The 24,099-nt window shown below is 38.9% G+C and overlaps 1 protein-coding gene across 1 annotated transcript; it reads right to left on the reverse strand.

The window, feature by feature from the left end:
- Positions 1-1,104: 1,104 nt before the first annotated feature.
- On the reverse strand, positions 1,105-22,827 carry cers6 (ceramide synthase 6). Its single transcript, XM_085248376.1, has 11 exons — positions 22,509-22,827; positions 21,423-21,528; positions 21,196-21,326; positions 14,518-14,575; positions 13,186-13,236; positions 12,979-13,071; positions 9,389-9,517; positions 7,070-7,176; positions 5,439-5,595; positions 5,263-5,286; positions 1,105-2,084 (listed from the first exon to the last, which is right to left on the reverse strand). The coding sequence occupies exons 1-11, from the start codon at positions 22,676-22,678 to the stop codon at positions 1,926-1,928; spliced, it is 1,185 nt and encodes a 394-aa protein (XP_085104502.1). The 5' UTR covers positions 22,679-22,827; the 3' UTR covers positions 1,105-1,925.
- Positions 22,828-24,099: the final 1,272 nt, after the last annotated feature.

Below are 24,099 nucleotides of genomic sequence, written 5' to 3' on the forward strand. Positions count from 1 at the left end.
CCTTAGTCTTGAACTGTATATTTATTACTCTTATTATATTTATTGTCTTTTGCACTGAATGGAACTGGAGCCTCGTCATCTGGTCTCTCTATATACTGTACTGTATATGGCAGAGATGACAAAGTTTAATTTGACTTTGAAATTGCTAATGGAGTATTAGTTGTTTAATGTAAAACCTATTTAGACTGCATTATTTTTAATGATTAGGATTCTGGGGTATTAGATATTGTCCTAGTCCTGGATTTTTTCACTCTATATTTTGTGTTAAATGGGTTCGTTTGGCTGTGCTTCTCTTTTTATTCCTTTCTGGTTTCCTCCACCTCTGTCATCCTGCTTCTTGGTATTCTTCAAGGCCAGGTATTACTTATTTGTCTTTCAGTTACTATCTGCTTTACTATGAATGCTTCTCTTGTTTTCTTTTAGTTTAGCTTACTGCTTTTCTTTTCCCCATTTTCTAGTTTTTACTTTTTGTGTTGGAAACCACTTTGTGTCTGTGAAAAGCACTCTGTAAATAAACTTTACTTAAATACTTACCTATTTTGTGAGTGTCTGCCCCATTTATTGGTGGGTCTGTATGTGTCCACAGAGGCTTTTCTTTACCTCGTAAGATAATATATTTGTGCTCCATATGTTTGTTTCTTGTGCTTCTGTTTTTTTCTTTACATTTCAATTTTGTTCTTACCTTTTGTATCAAATCTGCACATTATTCAGCTCTAACTACTTAATAACTTATGTCCTTAAAATATTTATTCAAAAGTAACATTTCAATGTGTATTATCTCCTTCTGAGAATCCCAATCAATATTTTTGTTGTTGTGTTGACCTTGTCAACCTCTGTGTCCAGCATTTGAGTTCCTAACCTCACCCTAACGCTCCAGCAGATCTACAGTAGTATAAATTTGAGGTATTAAGCAACCGTGCACAGAGAAGCAATGGGAGGAGGTTGAATGCTGTCTATGTGTTACTGAGGCTAATGTGTCTCACAGTAGCCTCTTTTCACAGCAGGCATTTTGAATTGTCACAGTCAAACTGTGTACACTGCAGTTATGAGCCATGCTACCTCCACGATTAAGCTTATTCAACACACTCGCACATATTTGCAATCTTCATGTTTTTTTGGGTTTTTTTTATTGAACTATTCAAACAATTCTTGTCTGCCTCAAAAGAGGACAAATGGCCTTTAATGTAACGCTTACCAGAAATGTACCAGAATAATTAACAAAATGCTTCAACAGGGAATACAGCATCTAGCCATGTCTGATGCACACACATAATACTGTTATTGACATCTCATATACAGTTTGAGTGGAGAATGAATTTTAAAGTGTAAGTGAATGTCACATAACTATCCATTTGTGAGTTGTGGCATATCTTTGGAGGTGTAGCATTAAAAGTAAACCCAGGTCTTTAGCATTTTGCTAATACTCGTTACTGTTACTCGTTCAGGAGTATGTCATCTTTAACACTGACATCAAAGAATGTCGTAGATGTAGAATAAATGTCCAACTACAGTCTGCAAACTTATTTATAAAAAAATTATAAATAAATAACATAGAATGACACAAACATAGGAGAAAACACACCCCCAGTATGCCAGACCACTGTATGTTAGAGTAGCATGCTTACACCATAGAGTGAAAGGCTTTCATTCACTGGTTAATCAGAGAGTGGGTTGTATCAATAGGAGTGCTTTGATATTTCACTGAGTGCAGTTTGATGTAAATATATAGATGAGGAGAGTAAACTGTCGAAGGAAATTAGTGAAGAATCAATAACAAAACTGCATTTAGCTAAATCTATCCAGAACTTCCAGACAGGCGATGTTGTTCATGTACCCACCACACACACTCTCTCTCACACCCTCTCGTACGCTCTCACACACAGAAGAATTGATGGTGTCTGTAGCGTGGCTCCACTCTTGTGATATCAGTGCTCGTCGGGATACGGGGCTCCTATCAGGTAGCCGTTGGTGCCATGACTTTTGTTTGTCCCATTGGTGGCGCTGGTGTGGTGCTTCTGATTTGGCGGTGGGCTGTCATCCTCATCGGAGCTGGACTCTATGTCGCTGCGGTCGTCTTTAGACACCTGCGGAAAAGAAAGGGGCGGCTGGAGATTACCTTTTTTTCCCTCATTAAAATTCTTATCTGTTTCATTATCTGAGGCAGCCAAGCATAACGGTGTTATAAATGGCTTTTGCATGTGAAACGGGAGCTGCCAATCAATATCAGGCAAAAAATAGAAAAAGAAGAAGAAGCTATAACATCTATTTGCAAACATGAAATACGGAGACCTCTGGTTTGATTGCTTCTACCAGTTCAAAACACACATTTACCATGCTTATTACCGTATTAATATGATTATCATATCATTTCTGAGATAATCTGCCACACTGATTTAGAGAAAATACATGGACAATACTGATTTTTTGTTTTTTAAAACAACCTACTTTAATGTTTTGCAAGCTTTTATTCAAAATACACATTATTATTCATAGATTCAAATTTAGTCAAGTGCACTGTCATATGAGTTAAACCATTTTCTCTTCTGTTTTTTCCTTCGTAGCAACCCGGAATTTTAAACTCCTGCAGCGCACACCTGCATCACAAAATTTACAGGGATTAAAAAACTGATTCACAGCGTATTACAATTCATGATTACTGTTTATGAACCAACTGTGATGCTGTGTGTCAGGAAATCTTTTAGCCTCATCCTTTAGATAGTTACCTCGGTGCCTGAATATCAACTCTTTGCATGTGGTAGGAAAAGCTGCTGTGCTGGAGTTTAATGGCAGTATATACTTATTACAGTTCTTTTCCTCAAGAGTCAATAAAATAATTGTGCCTTTTTAAAATGTTTAGAGCGCTGTTTAATTTTCTCATGATGTCAAAGGATGAAATAAGATGGTCTGCTGGCTGATCACATTTTTTAAAATAACAACATTTTTGATTTTCATTTTTAAAGATGAAACAATCTATTAATTATCATGAGACATGGTTGTGGACATGAGGAGGATGAGAATACCAGCGAGGTTTACCTTGGTGCTCACACTGACAGTAAACTGGATTTTATTAAAAACACAGAAGCCCTCTACAAGAAAGGTCAAAACCATCTCCTTGAACATCTGCTAGATGGTGCTCAGGATGTTTTATAAGTCTGATAAGTCTGTAGTGGCTGGTGCCATCCTGGGTTTCAGAGAGGAGGATGCTTGTCCAAGTTACCAGCAATATTGGACAATCCTTCACACCCCTCTCCATCTCAGGCTGGCCAGCCCACTTTATAACTCCTCCTTATGACACCCAGACTATTTGCATATACATAGTATTGTTTTAATAAACTTAATTTATCATTGCACTTTGAGTACCCTATTTTGTCCTCATTATTTTATATTTTACATATTTTTAATAAAGTATTCAGATTTTACAGAGTTTCAATTTTCTGTCTTTTATATGTATATTTTAAGCGAACATCTGTAAAAAACTAATTCCTTCTGGCTTTAATAAAGTTTTCTGATGACATCCACAGACTAGCAGCACAACTGCTTAAAAGTAATTCTGAACTTTGACTTTAGAACAGCATATAGCAGTGGCAAAGTTAAGAGCTTCTACCAGAGGAGATCTATTGGATAGATTTGATTGACTAAAGCTGTTCAGATGTATTCAAATATGAGTATTATATTTTAGTAAAGGGAAAAAAATTATTACTGTATTACATTTTAAATCCAAAAACTGTAACAGACCTTAATTTGCCACGTTAAAGCTGAGGCTAACAGGAACGTCATCAGTTTTGTCACTGGTGATAAAGGAAAGCCTTGGACATTTTAACATTTTGATGGGAGAATCAAGGTGAGCAGCAAATAAAGTAACACAAACGCCAAATCTTTAAAGGATGGGATTCAAACTGCCGACCTTACGTTATGTAAAGTGAGAGCTCAACAGCTAAACTGCCAGCACCAATGTGTCTGTGAAGGTTCTCAGTCATCCAGGTCATCGTAGTCTAAGGAGCTTGGAAAGAAAAGCGTCTGGACTTATTTGAGTTGCTTGAAGACGCTTCACCCAGACCTCTACATCGGAGAGACCAAACAGCCACTTCACAAGCGAATGGCACAACAGAAGAGCCACCTCCACGGGACAAGACTCAGCTGTCCATCTGCATCTAAAGGTCAAAGGTCACTCTTTCGAGGATGCCAATGTTCACATTTTGGACAGAGAGGACAGATGGTTTGAAAAGGAGTGAAAGAAGCCATCTATGTCCACTGTGAGCGACCATCTTTGAACAGAGGCGGGGGTTTACGACACCAACGTTCTGCCATCTATAATCCAGTTTTGAGATCCCTTCCCAGACACCTTAACGCCCACTCACATCCTGGGCCATCTGACCTCAGGAAATCACGTGATAGGGTGGGGCCAGGTTTCACAATGAGCTCACCTGAAACCCTGGTTGATTGTGACCCACACCCACTTTCACACCTTGGCTCATGTGATTAGGTAGAGGATCATCAGGGAGTCCTTTGTCCTTTGGGGGGAAACTCCCACTGGGTTTAAATCTGGGACTCCCCACCATTTGACCTTAGAACTGAAGAAGCTTCTTGGATGAGAGGTGAAACGTCTTCAAGAAACTTAAAGAAGTCCAGACGCTTTTCTTTCCAAGCTCCTTAGACTGCCAGCACCAATTTATCTGTTGTCGGTCTCAGTGATCTTGACACAATAGGGATCATGTGCTGTGAGATTTACTGAAAAAGCTTAAAAACCTGTTGACATGATGGACTTAATGTTCTTAAAAAGTGATTCAACAGAGGCCTTTCATGCTTCTTAACAATAGAAACACTCGCCAATCTGACATGGCAAGGTTTTCGAATCCACTAGAAGATAGTGAACACAGAAAGAGATTCATGTTAAAGTTTAGCTAATTTATTTGAGTGGACGGGAATCGCTAAAACAACACAATTTACTAAGCTCTTCCTACTTTTGGTGCTTTGATGACAACGGCACCAGTTAAAAAGTTAAATGACTTAAATGACCACCAAACCTAATTGGATCGATTGTCTAGGGAACCCAAATGTCTGTCCACAATTATGAGTGAATCCATCCTCTAGAGGTTCAGATATTTCTTAGGAAGTTGCAAAAGGGTGGTACAGGAAAAGCTAGGGAGTTTTCCACCTCAGGGACCATGAATAGCATGAATAAGAAGCTTTCAGCCAGTAACCACATTAGCTGCAAGAAATATGAGGAAAAACTAAAAGTTGTACAAAATGTCATGTACTTACATGTAACGGATTCCACTTTCCCACCTTGAATGTTGCAGGTTAGCATAGAAAACAGAAAGAGAAAGTCAAAAAATGGCCCATCAGAACACCATACACTATTTATAGATGCACTAGCAGCACAGCAACCTAGATACAAAGGTAAGGATTTTGCAAAAGAACTGGGTTTAGTGACTCACCTTTCCTTTGGAGATGGCTCTGCATGCTGTCTTCACTATGAGGTAGGACCAGAAGGAGTGGAGCAGCTGCAGCATGATCAGAAGCAGGTTGAAGACCCACCAGGATGGGTAGGGCCCTATAATCTCCCAACTCTCAAACAAGGTGGTGTTTAAAATCCTTCCATAGCAACAGAGGGAGACAGAGAAAATTAACTTGACATAAAGAACTAAAGCACACCCCCTCATTTGGTGAATTAGGGCGTGTCCTGGGGGCGAGTACACAAAGCCAAAGGAAGAAAGCTCTGCTCCAAACATATTGTTAAAATCCAGGTGTTTCATGAAAAGGGAGACAGAAATGTGAGTGTTTTATTTATAGTTCAATATGAGTAGAGCAATAATTTACAATTTAATTGAAGTTGGCACTGTAAGAAAAATCAGTGTGTTGCCTAACTTCACATGACACACGATTGAAATTTTAAGGGTCTAAATTTAACCCTGGAACAATTCTTCCAATTCGTTCTGTGAATCATCCTCCAGATACTGAAGCCATGGCAACAGCTTTACAGTAATGACAACTTTACTACGGGTGTGGTGGGGGCTGACTAAAATGTAGCATATGGGAGCATTATATTACAGTATGAACAGAGGGCAGAGGATGTGGGGGTGCCGGCTAAAAGCTTCTTTCTGGAAAAAAAAAGACTTTACTGACAAATATTTCTCAAAGCACTTCTCCAGAAAGCCCCTAATTATCGAAGACAATCTTGATTCTATAAACTCAAAACAGCATTTTTGTGCTGAACAAGAATCGATGGTATCTCAAAGAAAAGCAGACGGCTGCAGCTGCCTGACTGGAAAACGAAATTACGTCTCTCTTCACTTGTGAAAGGTGTGATAACGCTGTGGCTACAGATGACTGTGGAATGACTTCCGTGCGCACGACTAAAATAAACGTATTTATTTTATTTTAGTTTTTATTTTGAATTTATTTATTTATGACTGCAAATATCAGTCAAAAAAGGCAAATAATAACTGCCATTCACAAAGTTATTGAAGAAATTAATTCAAGCTTTTAGAGAGTAATTAAATCTTTTAAACATTTAATTAATCTTCTCTTCTCTCTGTTAGAGAAATTTGGATGGATTAACTCCGCTTTATAATGACGAATAAATTAAAGGTAAAACACCTAAAAAGCAGCGCCACAAAACGATGAAAGCTCTTTTTGAGTGGAAATCACTTTGATGTTTTTAACAATCCCATCAAACTCTAGACACAGTTTTCAAAGATAAACCAATAACCATAATGATCTGCTTTTCATTTACTGATAGGTTTGGCTTTCTTTGAGAGTTTAAAGCTGTGGTATCCATAGTAACTATTACTTAGCAACACAAATTCAAAGAGATTCTGTCTGAACTGCAAACTGTTGTGCAGAAAAAGAAGAAAAAAAAAGCCAATGAGATCTTGATGGCTAAATTTTCAGAGATGAATTGCCAAAATAAGCAGAGCAACTCAGGCATCTGCTTAAAAAAAAAAAACGTTCCGCAAGTCGTGTGAGCACATGCATGCAAACGCAAAAGGCTAACACACCTGCCCTGAAGCCTGGCTTTAGAAGGATGCTAACTATGGTACACAACAAAGAAGCAAATAACACTCACCAGATGGGGTAAACTCCCAGCCTGGAGCTTATGAAGAGAATAGCAAACATTGCAAATAGCAAGTTGCACAGTATCTGACATTTGGCATAGTTGGCCATCTTGGCAGCCTGGGGTTAAAAAAGAAACAGAAATTAATGTAAATAACATAAAAAAAATGGAAAAAACTCATGTTTCCAGTTTGAATTAAAAAAAACACTACATTAAAGTGTGTTAAATGTGTGTAGGTTACATCAATGCTGAAAGAGCTGTGTGGGAGGTGAAGCCTGTTTTGCACATAGTGTAGTTAGATTAGGGTACTAATGTGCAGATAAACATGAAGCCAAACAAAATCCTCATGTTCAACATTTGTGGAAATTAAAAAATAAAAAAAATGAAAAAAATCAGCCATTAGCCCATACATATATACAGCCACGTCCCCGGTGACGCTCTCCCATCCCTTCAGCTCTTGCTTGTTGTGGGGTCTACTAAAGGTAGAGATCAGGTGACTGATCACAAGATCAGGTGAGATGAGATGACTGGCAAGGCTATTCTTTACTCTGAAAGGCTCTTTCAGGTTGTTTTCACTGGATGCGTGGGGTTGTTGTCTTGCAGAAGAAAGAAATCCCTTCAAACGTGTTTGGATGCATGCACATTGCTCCTGTGTGCCCCTACATTCACCCTTTTAGTTCGGTCAGCAGTAAAAGTATTGATTAATGCTGGCATGCCAGTTCTGCTGACAAATGTAAGGGAGCCATAGCTGAAGCACTAAAGTGTTTTCTCTGTGCTTGCTCTAGACTTACCTCTTTGAGTGCTTTTGACCTGGTGTGCAGGACTTTTTCTTTAAATTAATAAACTTGTTATCAATAGGTCATACCAGGTCATTGCTTCACTCAGGTTTTGGTGTGTCAGGCATTTTTTCTTCTTGTGTTTTACCATTTAAACCAGGTGTTGATTTTGGCAAACCACATATGTTCATTTCTCTTAAAAAACAATGTGGTCCTCTAAACCTAATCCTGCTCTTCATTTAATACTGATGGACACTGGTCAAAATGGGAATTGTTACCAAACTCAGTGAATTTGTACATAAACCATGAAATGAACCACAGTGGTCATGTAATATCCAAGACCTTTATATTTGGGATCTCTGTGGCTACATCTTAACCATATTCTTTGAACTGTTCTTATTCCAGGGTGGAATGATGGGTGGATCTGGCTTTCAATAGCTTTCCTAAAGCCCCGACCTCAACCCTATTGAAAATGAGTGGACTACACTTAAAAGAAACCCGACCAATTGAAAAGAACTCTACCAGTTTTGCTACGATGATTGGTCAAATATTGGCCAGAATTATGCCTGAAGTTTGTTGCTGGCTACCAAAAGTGTTTAGCTGAGATGCATCTTGCTATGGGGACATTTACCCAAATATCAGTGAATAATATATGAATAAGTTTGACCCTGTGTGGATGAGAGAAGATCCAAAATAAATGAAAACTTGTGCACCCAGTTATTGGTTCTTTAACGTCATTAAATATGTATGCTTTACAATCATTCCACCCCAGAAAGAAAAGAGATCAAAGAAATCATTAAAAGCCCAAAATTACTACAACATTCATGCCAATGATGAGTCTATGTAAACTCCAAACAACAACTGTAGTTTTTTTCATTCATTCTTTTGACTTTTTAGTTTAGTAGCCAGCTTTGTATTTCAAGTTGAATGTGCTAAAGAACAAAAACGACCACAATACCTTCAATGCAATGCAATTTAGATCTAATCTACACTGTATGGACAAAAGTATTGGACCACACCTCTTCATCTTTGAATTCAGACATTTTCAGTTTCATTGCCACAGGTGTATAAAATCAAGTACCTAGACATGCAGTCTGCCTTTACAAATATTGGTGAAAGAGTGGATCGTTATAAAGACCTCACTGATTGTGGCACGGTGAAATTTCTTTGCTCTCAGAAGAAATTTCACAAGCAAACTCTCAACAATCAACTGTAAATGGCATACTTGCAAAGTGGAAGTGTTCAGGAACAAAGCCACAAAGTGGCTAATGACATAAAGTTACAGAGTGGGACTGCTGAGATGCACAATGCATAAACTTTGCCACTGTTTCACACAAAAACTATGTACCGTTTGTGGCATAGGTTTCTATGGCTGAGCAGCTCCTGTAGGTGTAATGTGTAGGCAACCCAGTACTTTTGTTCATATAGTATATGCATAGAGTTGTTGTTACATGGTATGGTGTGTTGTTCATACTGTGTAGACTGTGTTTAAATCACTCCACCCACACACCCATCTATCCATCCACAGTGTTTAAGTCTCTCCCCGGATCCTCACCTCTATCAACACGTCAGCTGCATCGTGCAGACACATGACCAGAGTTCCCACTCGTGCCATGTTGTTCACATAGGAGAATACAATCAGAGAGATTGTTGCCACATGGTGCAGGAACATGATCAGGAAATCCTGGGGAAACAGCATCCAGCAAAATGTCACATAACTATAGAAAGAAGTTTTAAAATGTTACTGCATGCTGCACATATTACAATTTATGCAAACAAAAATAGCAAATACACCCCCAGCGCCCAAGCATTTATCAACAGTTTCTGCAGTAGTGTGTTTAAAAACAACCAAACTAGATATTCACACATCCTACTATCTCAGGCACAGCTGTGTCTCTAAAAGGGAAGATCCCACTGAGAAAACAGTTTGCAAGATCTTTCTTTTTACAGTGTGGTGTAGTGTTGGAGGAACTGGGCCCTGTGTGCTTCTTTATCTTCCTTAAACATATCAGGGCTGCAGTTTTAAAACATTTAAGTGTTGAATGAGGTTTTAGAGTTGAAAGTGAGCTAAAAGCTATGTTTCTTCAATACAATCCCTGCTGTAACTACACAACTAACGATATTGGTATGAGCCGTTAGGTTTTCTAGCTTTGAATAGAGCTCCAGATGACTAAGCGGCAGGACCGGGGACAAGGGGGGCATTCCTCTAACAAATCTTTAGCTACTGAATCATCTGAGGATGGCAGCTTAAAGCACCCAGAACCAGTCCAAAGTGGCAAGTGAATGAGGAGAGAAGATGAGCAGGAAGAGTAATGATGCAAGAGTGAAAGCAAGGCAAGAGTGTGCAGGGGGAACATACTGAAATTGGCAGGGGATGCAGAGGACCTCCTCAGCGTAGTGCTGTGCATGAAAAAAACTGAAAGGAGAAACAAAAACAGACAACATGCCAACAGTCAACAAAGAGATGACAGAGTGAAGGCATACACAGCATGGCATCGTGAGGGCTGCTGCTTGCTGCTGTGAGTGCAGTGAGCGGAGTGTGTTTGAATAGAGGGCAGAGCTGGGATGGAGTGGAGACAGGAGTACGATCATGGCTGGAAGGCATGCAAATTGATGCTTAATGAGCCAAAAGTGTGGCCATTTTCATAAAAAAAAAAGATGAAGTGGGATGAAGATGACTGAATGCTTCCATGGACTGACTTTCAGCTTAGACACAGACCAAGTTGGTTCTTTAAAAGAATGCACAGCAGAGAATAAAGGGATTTTTTTTTTTTACCATTATCTTTTTCTTTGTTATCTGTCGTACAAATAAAGCTACAGTGACTGATATATACAAGTTTTAAATCACTCAGCGTACATGCATTCACACCCTATAAGCCTAAACCAATTTCTGATCGCTTTAAACGCTCTGTTTCAGACAGTTTTTTCTACTGATGAATCTGTATGATATCAAAGCGAGGTGCTATACACCCCTCCTGTTTATGAGAGCTAGCCAATCAGAACAAAGGAAAAAAGTTGGCTTAAATGTAGCTCCACAGACATATCAGCTAAAATGGCTCGTTTCAGACAATGGGTGAACTGAGGGGTTGCGCTATAATCCAGGAGAAGGATTATTTTGAAGAGCAAAGATTGCTATCAGCTTTAGTAGAGTTAAGTCTAGAAAAGTGGAGCTGGAAATGAGCATAGGTACACTTTAATAGACCTGATTATTTGTGAAAGCAGATTTTACATTAGGTGAGCTGCCTCCAGAGTCCTGGTGCTGTGCACGCAGTTTCACTGTTGTAGCTGTGCCAGAAACCTGATTTGTTCTATGTACGTGCAAAAACCTTTCACAATAAAACCACAAGACATATGCTCTGTGTGACTGCAGTAATCTCAGAGTAGTATACAGAAGTGTATTGAAGCTGGCTCTAGGGTTTAACCAAAAACTTGGTCCTAATAGTTAAACAGAAAATTTAATTTCATCCTTTTTGTGTTTTTGTGAACAATGCTAAAATATAAGACGCTAATAAAATAAAGGATTATATATTTACCTATTAAGTACACACACTTGATAAACAAAAAAGCAGGTAAAAAAAACTGCTTTAGCTGAGTAAAATAGCAGTTTGAACCTAAATTAGCTTAAGCATTTATTTTACATATTAACTATAAGACATATTTGTTATGATTTTATATAAATCATAACAAATATACATTTATTAATTTGTGTACAAGAAAGTCCACTGCATTAGAAAAAAGTCAACCTCGAAAATATGAGAAAAAAAGACTTATTTACCTGCTTGCAGATAAGCAAAATATGTAGCCTATAACAGTGTTTTTAATAATATACGGATCTTCGGTTATAGTGATTTATTGCAACACTGGGAAGAAAAAGATTTTTTCCTTTTCCTTTTTAACTACTGTCTTGACTGCCAGTAGGTGCATATATCTCAGCACACACATCAACACAAATCATTTTGTCAAATGTGACACATTATACCCTCAGTGGTTACTTTATTAGGTACATCTGTTCAACTACTCGTTAATGTAACTATCTAATTAGCCAATCACATGGCAGCAACTCAATGCATTTAAGCGTGACTTTGAACAATGGTTGTGGTTCCAGACATAGTTGTAGGTGCCAGACACGCTGGACAAAAAAAAAAAAAAAAAAAAAAAGATATCCAGTGCTTTGTTGATGCCAGGGGTCAGAGGAAAATGACCAGACAGCTTCAAGCTGATAGGAAGGCAAAAGAAACTCAAATAATCACTGGCTACAACCAAGGTATACAGAAGGCCATGTCTGAACATGTAAGACGTTGAACCTTGAGTCAGATGGGCTACAGCAGCAGAAGACCACACTGGGTGCCTCTTCTGTCAGCTAAGAACAGGAGACAACTCACACGGCCTCACCAAAATTACTTCCTGCTACAACATTTGGACCATAGGGTCAAGATTTGGCATAATCAACATGAAAGCATGGATCAGTCCTGCATTTTATTTATGATTCAGACTGCTTCTGGTGGAGGTGTAATGGTGTGGAGGAGTTCAATATACTTAAATGGCCTCCACAGTGACTGGATCCCAATCCAATAGAGCATCTTTGGAATGTTGTGGAATGGGATATTCACATGAATGAATGTGCAGCTGACAAACCTGCGGCAACTGTGCGATGCTGTCATGTCACTATCGACCAGACTCTCTGAGGAACGTTTCCAGCATGTTGCTGAATCTTTGCCAAGAAGACTTAAGGCAGCACTGAAAGCAAAAGGAGGTCCAACCTGGTACTAGGAATGTGTACCTAATAAAGTCACCTTTAAGTTCAGTCATTGGCTGAAGGGATTATTTAAATGTAGTTAATCAAAGTTTTTGTAAACTAGTCAGAATAAAGTGTTTCGGCTTCGTGTTAAAGTTTAGTTAATTTATACAGTGATGATACAATCAAACTGATTAAAACAGACTAAACATTAATCACAAAAGGATCGGGATGTCTTTTCTGTGATAGTGCTACTTACACTTGCATAAGAACAACACGTTTTTCTAGATTCAAAACAAATAAGTAAGTAAATAACCTTGTTCTCTTTTGCCTTCTAACAAACAAATGATGATTTGTGCCACTGGACATGCATGATGTGTGTTTTTTTTATGACATGTGCTCATAATTACCTTCCTCCTGATGTCTGTGAATTGGGAAAACAGCAACGACAGATAGAAAGACAGCTCCAGTATATAGTAATAATGGATGTCCACAGTCAGTGGCTGCATAAACACACAAAGCAGCAGAGTTAAACTAAATATTTGATAGGTAGTAAATCCAGGAATGCTGTAACATGATCGCAAAGGATGGGTAAACATTGCAGAGTAAATGTTTACCTGGTAAGGGTAGTTGTACCAGCACTCTTTAGTGTTCCATAGCCATGGAGTCTACAAGAGATGAGAACAGTATGTTTATACCTTAGACAAAGAAAATCAAACAATATAATAAAAAATATTATTAAACTTTGACTGACTTGTTGAGGGGCAATGATAGCAGTAATTCTTTGGCTTATATAAAACTGAATAAATGCTAAATTGCTATGTTCTGCTCGCACCACCATAAGACAAAAATCTCGAGTAGTGACGTAAAGATGAGAAGAGTGACGGCAACTGAGATGCTAAAAAAATGTGTTATAAGCAAACAGTGACCCATCACTGGGGCTGAGTTTACGTCTCCTGCACTCCTCTCCAGACCCGCTCTATTAATAAATCCCGCAGAGGCTGGAGCCTGCAGCAGCGGCTGCCAGGGACTTAACTATTTTCACAAAGTGCTTCGTCATGCAACTTGTGTCTGTGAGAGATTTATCCTGCTCTGTCTCAGCCACTGCTGTGATTGTGTTAATATACGGATTTTCATGAATTTATGCATGAACTCTATTAAACCTATCTCGGTCACATATTTCAGTCAAATTTGCTTAACTGGCTTGTTACCATAAATGTATGAACTCTACAAAGTGTGGCTTATTGATGTGTCTGCTGGAATTTCAGGCTTTTTAAAGAGGAAACACCATTTCAACCCCTAAACTACACATAGTAGGCTTAAGGCGCTGCATACATGCATACATATTCATGAAGGTAAAAATATCTTTTAACAGGACATGAAAAATGGTCAATATGAATATTATCATTACACGGGTATAGTTTTAGGTGTGGTAACCCTAAAAGTTAAGCTAAACATCTGGTTAAATGGTATATGTCATAAAAGGGGCATTTAAAAAAAAAAAAGCCATGCTTTATTGATAACACACTTACACTACTCACCGTAGGAAAGCCACAATTCACAAAGTCACTTAATTAATTAAATAGCAGTGATGACCACTTTAAATGTCATCATCTCAGTTATTTCAAGTCCTTGTTTTTGTATAAGTAGGTGGCTCTTCTTACACGGGATAACACGACACACAACAGAAGCTCCTTTGAACATTGGCTTCCAGCTGTTAAAAACTACATGTCACTATAGTAACACAGAAAACCCCCTGACTGATTAGAGGTCATTTTTATTCCTCTACTGCCTTCCCTTTTCCTTTTTTTGTCTTTATAAAATTAGTCACTTTAATTCAATTTTATCATGTACCGCTATACTTTAAGTGGTTTAGAAAATAGCTTCACATCTCACAGATCCATATTAAATCCAGCTCCTGTTACAGAAACTCTTTAAGTAAAACTTACCTTTTTAAGGAATCGTACTCCGTAGGTAAATATGTATAAGTAGAATGTAAATCTCCACCTGAAACAAATAAAAAGATCATGACTATAGACTCATCTGATCACAAAAATCTTTAGTTTTTCTTTTGGGGGTGTAACCTTAAAAAAATGTGTTTAACAGCAGTGGATTTCAGTTTTGGTCTAGTCTGGAGCAACACTAGTATTAAAGACAGCCTCCTCTAGCTCTGCAGTGCACACATATTTGCAGCTGTTTATATTTATCTTTTTTTTGCACATTGATTTCTGTTTTCTACAGAATCCAAACAAAACACATTCTGAGACCATTTTGAGGAGAATAATGACCTGCATCCCAAAATGTTTTCCAGAATCTGATGTAATACCACTTGTGCTGTATGCTATTTACTTTGTTTAATCCCTTGGTGCAACACGCTGTGGCTCACATTGTGGCTGTTATGCCTGTAATTAGGAACTGGAAGTGGCGTAAGGTCTTCTTATTCAACTCTGCAGTCTAGGGCAAATCAATGAAAATAAGACGTCACTGACTTCCCTTGTGAGGTCTGGAGGGGGGAAAAAAACACTCACTCTGTCCATTCCCAACCCTTCTCTGCTTTATGTAACCCTGCACATAAATTACAGTAACCACAGCTACACAATAATCGGGAAAGTCATCACGAGGTCTGACTTCAAGCTTACAAGAAGGAAACTGCTTCAGCTGACACATCAGTGATCAAAGATGTGCTTATAAAATACCTCCTACTTATCCCAGTCATCAATTGGGAGGAATGATTCAAGATTGGCCCCTTAGCAAGCCCCCTATCCAATGCAGCTTCCATAGTTGTGCAAGCTGCATTACGCCAATTATTTCATTCGTGTCTCTAAATGGAGACAAATTAGCCCACAAGGAGAAACTGTGATGACTTCATTAAATATTTCATTCCTCTGAGATGTCACTGTTATCTTATAGTATCCTTTTTAATGCATCTCCGCACACCAAATGGGTGACAGCTGGACAGCGATTTCCACAGTTTTTTTTTTAGAACAGCAGTAATATTTGGTTAACTTAAATAAATAAAAAAGTAAGGCAAAAGCTGGCAAATGGATTGAGATTGATGCAGGGGATTTCTAGTATTTCTTGACTTTTTACACCACAATTTACATTCACAAAGTGCTTTATTCTAGATATACAGATCTTTTATCTGTTACACACACATGCGCACAACTATGGATGAACTTTCACCCTCATATGAACTAGACTGACTCACTCATCTCGTGAGCCCAATAGACAGTCAGTCTAATAACACAAACACTAGTTATTGTGTTCAGCTGATTACTATAAGTTACTATAGATGCCTGAGTGTAAAGGTATGTCTCTGCATTTTTAGATTGCATAAACTCTTTTGAATACAGTTGTATAACTCCACGAATCAAACCAGAGGAACAAAGCAGAGCTTGACTTCTATGACACGGAAGAAAACATTAACTGACAGACGATGTGGATCCTGTCATGTGAAACAAGCATTTGCATACTTTAAAGCTTGCGTGGTGTGGTTGTTTGACCTCAAATCAAACACCTTTGGACAGCTGCAGGCCCTGAAACTCCACGATTCATAAACGCTCAAAAAAAGAGAACAAGGTAAATCCACATCGGCTCCTTTGTGCAGGAACGAGCTGTTACTCGCGATGAATACTAGAGGAATTATTACCACATTGATGTGCTGCTTGTGGAAGCCATCATTAACTGCTTTTTGTGTCTGATCAACAGTATTGTAAGAGCAAATCAGCTGGACGAGTCTACCTGAAACACAGTAAAGACTGTTGCATGGCAACTGGTTGATGAAGCCTGCAAGAGTCTTTTACAAGTGCTACTGAATCACTGCTATATATGTGCAATCACAATGACTCACAAATGCTTCCTTTGAATAGTTTATTTTTTCCTGTCGTCAGGCACCGATTGAGTTTTGTCATTATGAGTTACACTTTTTCAAATTGATGATGACAGTTGAGCAAACTGTCACCTTTTAAAATTTAATTATCTAAGAGCTGCTGTGTATTTGGTGCACTCGATGGAAAAGCTATTAGCCAATTATACTTTTAACTAAACAATACTGTGTATCAGCTGTGGTTAATAGGATTATTCTTATGCAAATTTAGGCATAAAAACTATAGTTCATACAGCACATATGCTTAAGGTAATGCTCGGATACAAACACCGTCTTTTTATAAGTGCTTAATCACGCTTTAATAAATTGTTTTTTTACGTATGATGAAAGGCTGGATTTCAAATTTAGACAGCTCAACTAATCACGGAGAGCTCAAATGCACCTGTTTAGACAGGACATTGCTTGAGGGAGGAAATAATTGCAGGGGTGACTTTGATTTGATTAAAAACTCAGTAATGAGGCTGCTTTTATTCTGAAGGTAGCGCCTAGTGTTGGAATAAAATCATAAAAAGCAGATCGTACTGGCTCATTTAATTTACCTTTGTCACTTCTCCAGGTGGGAAGCCTGAGCACCAGCTCGCTGCAATTGTCTGCATTCATACTGTTCAACATAACAATTAGGCATGAGTCTCCAGCTTTATCAAAACTCACCAGTCAGGAAGCTTTGTCCCCTCATTGCAGTTAGATCAGCAGTAACAGCTCTGATATTATTCAGGTAGTAATAGGTGCACCGCCTACCTATGTATATTTGTCTACTTTGGTTTAATTACATAGACACGATTTTAAAAATTACTGAAATGAAAAAGCTTGTTAAGTGCCAGTTTGTTTTAACGTGGTGCCGGAACATGGCAAGCAGGCTGAGGGATAACGTGTGTAGCTGTCTTCTTTGATATGCACATGTAAATGACCCATCTCTCAGCTGCCCTAAAAGCATCTGCTGAGCACAATCATAGTTATTACTTGTCAGCTTGGAGTCTGGCAAACTGCTTCTGAAGTGTATGAGACTCCCACACCTACGTGTTGTTAGAGGGAAAGCAGTAATGAGGATGCTAGTAGTCTCAGCTGCTGATAATGATATATTTCTGGAGAGTTTAAATGCATCAATTCATTTTCGATAATCTACTTTTAATCCAGTTAAAAGTTAGGAAACATTTTGAAATGTTATTGACATTTTTAGATGTAAATTGGACAGTCTTGCGATTGCTTCTTTTCTTATTACTTTGATTTATTTGGTTTTAATCTTGCTTTAATGTGCTTTACCTTTGATTCATTTATTTGCAATTATATTGGTGCGGTCATTATGTTTTGCATCTCTCTCTCTCTGACTCCTGGTTTCAACGTGCACTCACTGCATGCATTCTTGCACGTTTGTATTGTTTATCCATCTGAAAATGATTTTGGTTAATTCCTCATCTAACAGTTTTTAAACTGTTAGATGAGGAATATGTAGTAGTTTACACATTCTCCTAACAATCAAAAAAAGCCCCGGTTTGCTTCCAGGAACTGTCAGGAAGGGCATCTGGTGTAAAAACTCAGCCAAATCGAACCCCTTGTGAAAGTAGCTTTAGATGAGGCATCGTCACCAATAATACCCACGTGAAAATTAACTGAAAACTAAACTATGTAGAAAAGATGGATGTCCTTTGCTGAAACTGCATTTTCAGTTAAAGACAGAGCTATCTGAAACCCCTGAAAGCAGAGTTGGATTTTAAAACTTTCTCTACAATAGTCAGTGCTGGTCAAAAACTAGACAGAACTGCAATAACCACCTCAGCTTGCCATTTCTGCACATGAAATCAGGATACAGATGCTCATGTGATTTGCTTTCTTTTGTATTTTGCTTTAGGGAATTGCTTTTTTGTAGTATTTGAAACAATAGCATGCAATCTTAGGGGATGCTTGAACCATTAGGGTATCAATCAAGGGACTGCTGTTGAAAATTCGGTTTGGGTGATATCCAGATTCTGCCTTTGGAACATGGTTTGAAATGCTGACTTTAGGTAGTCTGACTACATTTCTATGTAATTTTGTTGCATAAGCACAATGTAAAAAGTTGAATTTAATGGGATGTGTTCAAAAGAAACTTGGCTGATATACATTCAGTTTAAACCAAGCATATTTTCCTCAGTGATTAATTATTTGAATAAGTAAACCTTTGAGTTTATATATTTCAGATGTATTTTAATCAAAAATAATGCTTCATGTTTACAAGGGCAAACAATCCTTTATTGAGTGTACTTGTCCTTTAGTAAAATAAGAAAAGATGAGATTTAAATTCAAATATTTGAATTTAATTTGGAAGAACGTGTTTGCCCTTTTCTTCTGTTTTTAGTTTCTGTGCTGAGATGAAAAAACTGCACTCCTATGTACCACGTGGTAGGAGGAATTTGTGCATTTCCAAAGAATACTCCGTGAATAATCCACTTCAATTGGTTGTAATATGGAAAGCAAAAAAAAAAAAATAATTACTTGGATTTAGTAGCAGTCCATTTAATTATGCATCAAATATTAAGGGACACCTGACATAGATAATATAAGGTTAAAAATCATCATTATTTAATAGTATTAACTCTAGTAACAGACATTCTTTGTCACTGTCTTTAAAACAAAGGAAAAAAGTGGGTAATTTTATCCTTTATGATAATTTCTTTATTCTCAGTGAACGCAACGATGAAGAAGAATGGAGCAAGATGAGATCAGACAACTGGAGCTGTTGAGCACATCAAAGCGAGCTCCTGCCTCAGCCTGTAACGACCAAGAACTGAAAAGAGGAAGGGCTCTACTCCCCAAGTACACTGCAAAATCTTAATTTACTGTGAAGCCTCTTAGTCTGAGTGAGTTTTCATTTCTTTATGGATTTTCTTCCTTTCTATATAAACAAAGTTATTGCAGGTTTGTTGCTAAGAAAAAAAATAGTACACTTGCACTTGACTGGATGACTTTTTCTCTCTTTTTTTTGCAGTCTGTCTGGGTAACAAAAGCTGGGAGACAAAGTCCATGCAGAGCCTTCATTATTTTCAGACCAAATGTGTCTACTACATGCTCCCAGTCTGCATAATGAAAAGAACAGACACAAATTCGGCCATCATGACAACTGCGAGACAAAGAATCCTATCAGTCTGTAACAGCTGTGCATGAGGGCCTAATTAGAGCACAATCACTGCTAGAAGCACTGAAGCCAGCCTGTTTGGAGGACTGCACTGTGGGCAACTGAGACTCACAACCTGGACAAACTATTGCAAAGCCCCGTGTTGTCTGCTATCAATTATGCCGAGTGCAGATAACAGTTTCGGCACGGGTGTTGCTTTGAACGCACGAATGCCAGCAAAGCATGTACAAAAAGCCCTTACATATTTCATACAGACACAAATCGAATCTCTCTTTTCATTTTATTTTTTTTTTTGTGTTCAGATTCTTCTTTGAGCTTGTAACAGGAGTCCAGTAGTCTAATCAGCCGACAGTGGTCTCCTGAGTGAACAGCAGCCTCAGGCAGATCAGAAGATGTGAGGCGCCCCGTGTCTCAAACTGCCAGATTTGCTCTACCGGTGTCAGACATGAGCCTGCTCTGACAGCGACACTCGCTCGTTGGCCTTTAACATCACACGCCAAGTAACTACCATTTCCCTGATGGCAAATGCTTTACTGCAGATTAGCCAGTTCTCTATTACAGACTGAGTGGGTTTGCTGGTTCGCACTGGGACTATTATCCAACAGCAGCACCAGCATTTATGTTGCAATCTTCATAAGCCGTGTAAGACACAGCACTGACTAACCAAAACTGAAGCAGCCCTCTTATAAGCTTTCAAAGGACCACACCAGCATTTCTGCTTGAATTTGACCACAAAGCTGAAATAAATGATCGCTGACTGATTATCAGTTGAAGACTCAACATAACACTAACTGGAAGAGAGGGAAATTTAACATAATATATCGCCTGTGTCCAGTGTGTTTCTCCTGTGCATACCTCAGCTCAGCTCTTGAGAAAGAGCCTCCCTCTCATCTTAGCAGGATCCCAATTTAAGATTTTAAAATGCTCTTTTTCTTCCCTTGCTGTTCTAGTCTTGATTTATTTGAAATAATTACTCCATGAGATGACAGTGAGATCCAAAAGAAAGGTTGATTGGCTTACAACTTGAACAGTATCAGGAGTTTATCTTAAATTCAATTAAATTCAAATCTCTTCTCCTATCTTGTTCTATGCTTGTCCGATTAATTCTCAAGTTGGACAGGACAATTTTGTTTCAGATCGAGTTATTATTTTGGTTCTCTGCTGTCCTCTGTGTCATTTCTCAAATCTCATATCTTTAAATTTGACATTGATTGTCAAAGAAAAAAAAAAAAAAACTCCAACAAGGTGAAGATTTTAATGAGCATCTGTCACTACAGCCCTCAAATTTCCCCTTTACATTCCTGCCTCCATTTCCCTAATTTGTTTTTTATGAGTATGTGCACCCACACAATTTACCTTCAGTTCCATACCGTATGAAAATGAACTTGCAGAGACATGAAACAAGCTCGATTTTTAAAATCATTAACCGTGCCTGCTTTTACTGCTGTGACAGATGTGTTGTTGATAAGTGGTAAAACAGCGCAGCCCATTCAAATGACTACACTCACAACAACTGTGACCAAAAGTTAAGCACCAGTGCACAAACTCTGATGTTTACAGAGAAAAAGAAACGTGCAGAGGAAACATGGCGTGCAGCTAAGTGAGGAATGTCTTGATTATAGTTTGTCTTACATGCTCTCACAGAATCTGGCGAGAGTGCTGGGCTTCTCTTGGTTGCGTCGTTGTCTGAACCAGCGCTGGATGGTCCGCACATCCCAGTCGAGCTGCTTGGAGAGACCCTCCAGCCTCTTCTCATCTGGGTGCTGTCAAGAAAATATAAACACTCCATAGGTTAGATGTAGTTCAGTTATTAAGCTATAACTGAATGATAATTAGAAAAAAATGAAAACGTGGACAACCTTGGTTATAGCAGTGAAGACCTTTTCCAGGATGGCATTGGGTTGTGCTTTTTGCGGCCCGTTAGTCTGGATCTTCAGGCCCATGGCACATGGTCTGGCAATAAACCTGCAAAAAACAGATCATGACACCATTTACATATTAAAGGGCTCAGTCTCTTTTCTTTTATTCTTTAAATTAAGGACACTGGAGCAGTCAGTAATGCATACTCTTTCTCTGCAGGTGCTGAATAACAGTGTACTGTAAAGATCTTTTGACCACAAACGGTTTAACACAGAGGGGAAAAACACCTATGTGTTGAACTGCTGAAGTGTAGTATCCACGTAGTATTGATGAAGAAACAGTAAATGACGCCACAGTGTGACTTGTTTGTCAAGATGTTGTGAGAAAGTACACAAGAGTTGACAGTCAGCTGCTAAAGTTAACACGTGGCTGTCTACATGAACAAAAATAATAATACTGATATTAAAAACTCCCCTTACACAGACATATATTTCATGAACGAAAAACCAGCAAGTCAAACATCATCGGATCATTTTAACTTTGTTACTGAGCGTAAATGAGGGCTTAGTGTGGAAATGTAAGGCCTCACTCACTACTTTGTAAAGAAACTCTCATGACAAGCATTGCTGTGATGACACCATCGTGGCTTAACGGTCAGACACATGATCATGCAACATGCAAAACATCACAAATAGAGCAGTGAAAAAAACCCCAAAACACAACCCCCCACCGATAAGATAGGTTAAAGGAAACGGTTTTTAGAACGATGGTTTGCAGAAATTATGGTTTGGGCTAAGAGGACGGTGAGTGGATTGGCCAGGTATGGTAACTTGGCCGCACAGCGTGTGCATGTGTGTGTGCCTCGACAGATGCATCAAATGCAGACAGCGCGTAACGCTGCGGCCCTGCAGAAAGAAAGATGATCACCCTAGTGATTTGTGGGCTAACCAGACAAGATGCCATTGTTTAGGTACCAGACTGACACACATGGACAGCGGGGTGTGCTGCATCGTTCGCCGGAATATTTCGACAATAGAAGACCGTATCACAGCCACCTGGATTAACGCATGTGCGCGTCGACCCACCTTTCGAAAACCAGTCGTATCATAAAGATGCAGAATGCTAAAGGACAAGCCAGATAGAGATCCTCGGCTTGCGGAAACGTTGCCTCATCTGTGTTTTTTAAGTCAGCCCAGGTTACATTGTGAGGGAGCCAGAATCTCTCATTCCAAAACCACGCCAGAATACCGGCCATCTCCCTGCAGCAGACACTGTGACCGGGTCGAAAGAGAAATGATGGCCCGCTGTATCTAGGAGGTCTCTCAGATGCGATCTGACGGCACAGGCTCTGCTGATGATGAGATATCCGTGTGCGATCGCCGTCCGTCCGTTTCCCCTCAGCTATTCCAGTGTAGGGAAGTAGACTCAATCAGCTCCTCTGCAACTGATTGGTGCGCTGACATGTCATGCAAAACAGTCAGCGCACATGCCGGGGCTATACCACGGCGTCATCAAGGTAAAGCACTGGGGTAACACTCAGCCTAACACAGTATAACTGATTCCCCTTTCATAAAATACAGAATGGCGTTTGCTTTATTTATACTCCTGTTTTATAGGTGTGATGCTTTTATTGTTGGAGAATCCTGTAGTAACCTGCCGACCTGGTGATGACTCACCTTCAGATACTGAAGATACAGATTTTTACTGTCAAACTCAAACTGATCTTTAATGACTTTTAGAAAGAAAGAAAAAGACAATAAACATTGACACAGTGGAGCATGCTCCACCGTTTACCGCTGTGCTTGGTAAACTCTGCCACCTACTGACAGATTTCGTGTAGTAACCCTGATTCCAATAACAAAAAAGAAAAAAAAGGTAAGGCCAAAAAGACAAAGACATACTTAAAGCAAATTCATTTTGGTGGTCAATCAGCCAAGGAAAAGATAGTGGACAGAAGTAAAGAAGAGAGTGCAAGCAAGGTGGAGTGGTTGGAAATGAGCATCACAATGAGAGCAGCAAAAGTGAAATGGGAGATTTACAGGATGGTAGTGAGACTTTCTTTGATGTATGGTTTGGAAATGGAGACCAACAGGAGCTGGAGATTTTGAAGATGCTAAGATTTTTTGTTGGGGGTGACCAACAAAAATTATCTATGAGTTAGAGACAAAGACAAAGAAGGAGGGATAGTGGGTAAAAAAAATTAAAAAGAAAAATTACCATTACATATGTTAGAACAGCTTTGAATTGCTTTTGAGTGAGAAGTGGATCCACGCTGTCCCAGCAAAGTGTCTCCACAGCATGTAAGAGCCATCAGATTCTGTCTGGGGCCAGATCAATCCAATAGGGCACCTTTGGGGTGTGGTGGAAGAGAAGATTCACATCATGGATGTGCAGCCAACAAATCTGCAGCAACTGTGTGACGCTATCGTAGTGGGTAGTGGACGCACACAGATCAATAAACAGTCTGATGGCGCCATCTGCTGGACAGTAGTATGATCGTCACCAGCAGTTCTGACTGCATGTGACATATTCTGGACATATTACTGAAGTTACACACACGCGACGTCATCCTCACGTCAGTATTTTAACACATTCATTGCTATTTTAACTCAAACTCAATTTCCTTAATATATGTAATGTAACCATTCTTCTAGCAGAGGTTTTAAATTAGGTGTA

The sequence above is a fragment of the Mchenga conophoros genome, linkage group LG16 (assembly GCF_057382185.1).
Source record: "Mchenga conophoros isolate Kocher_MC1m ecotype Shallow Benthic linkage group LG16, M_conophoros_male_GT1.1, whole genome shotgun sequence".
Classification (NCBI taxonomy): Eukaryota; Metazoa; Chordata; class Actinopteri; order Cichliformes; family Cichlidae; genus Mchenga; species Mchenga conophoros.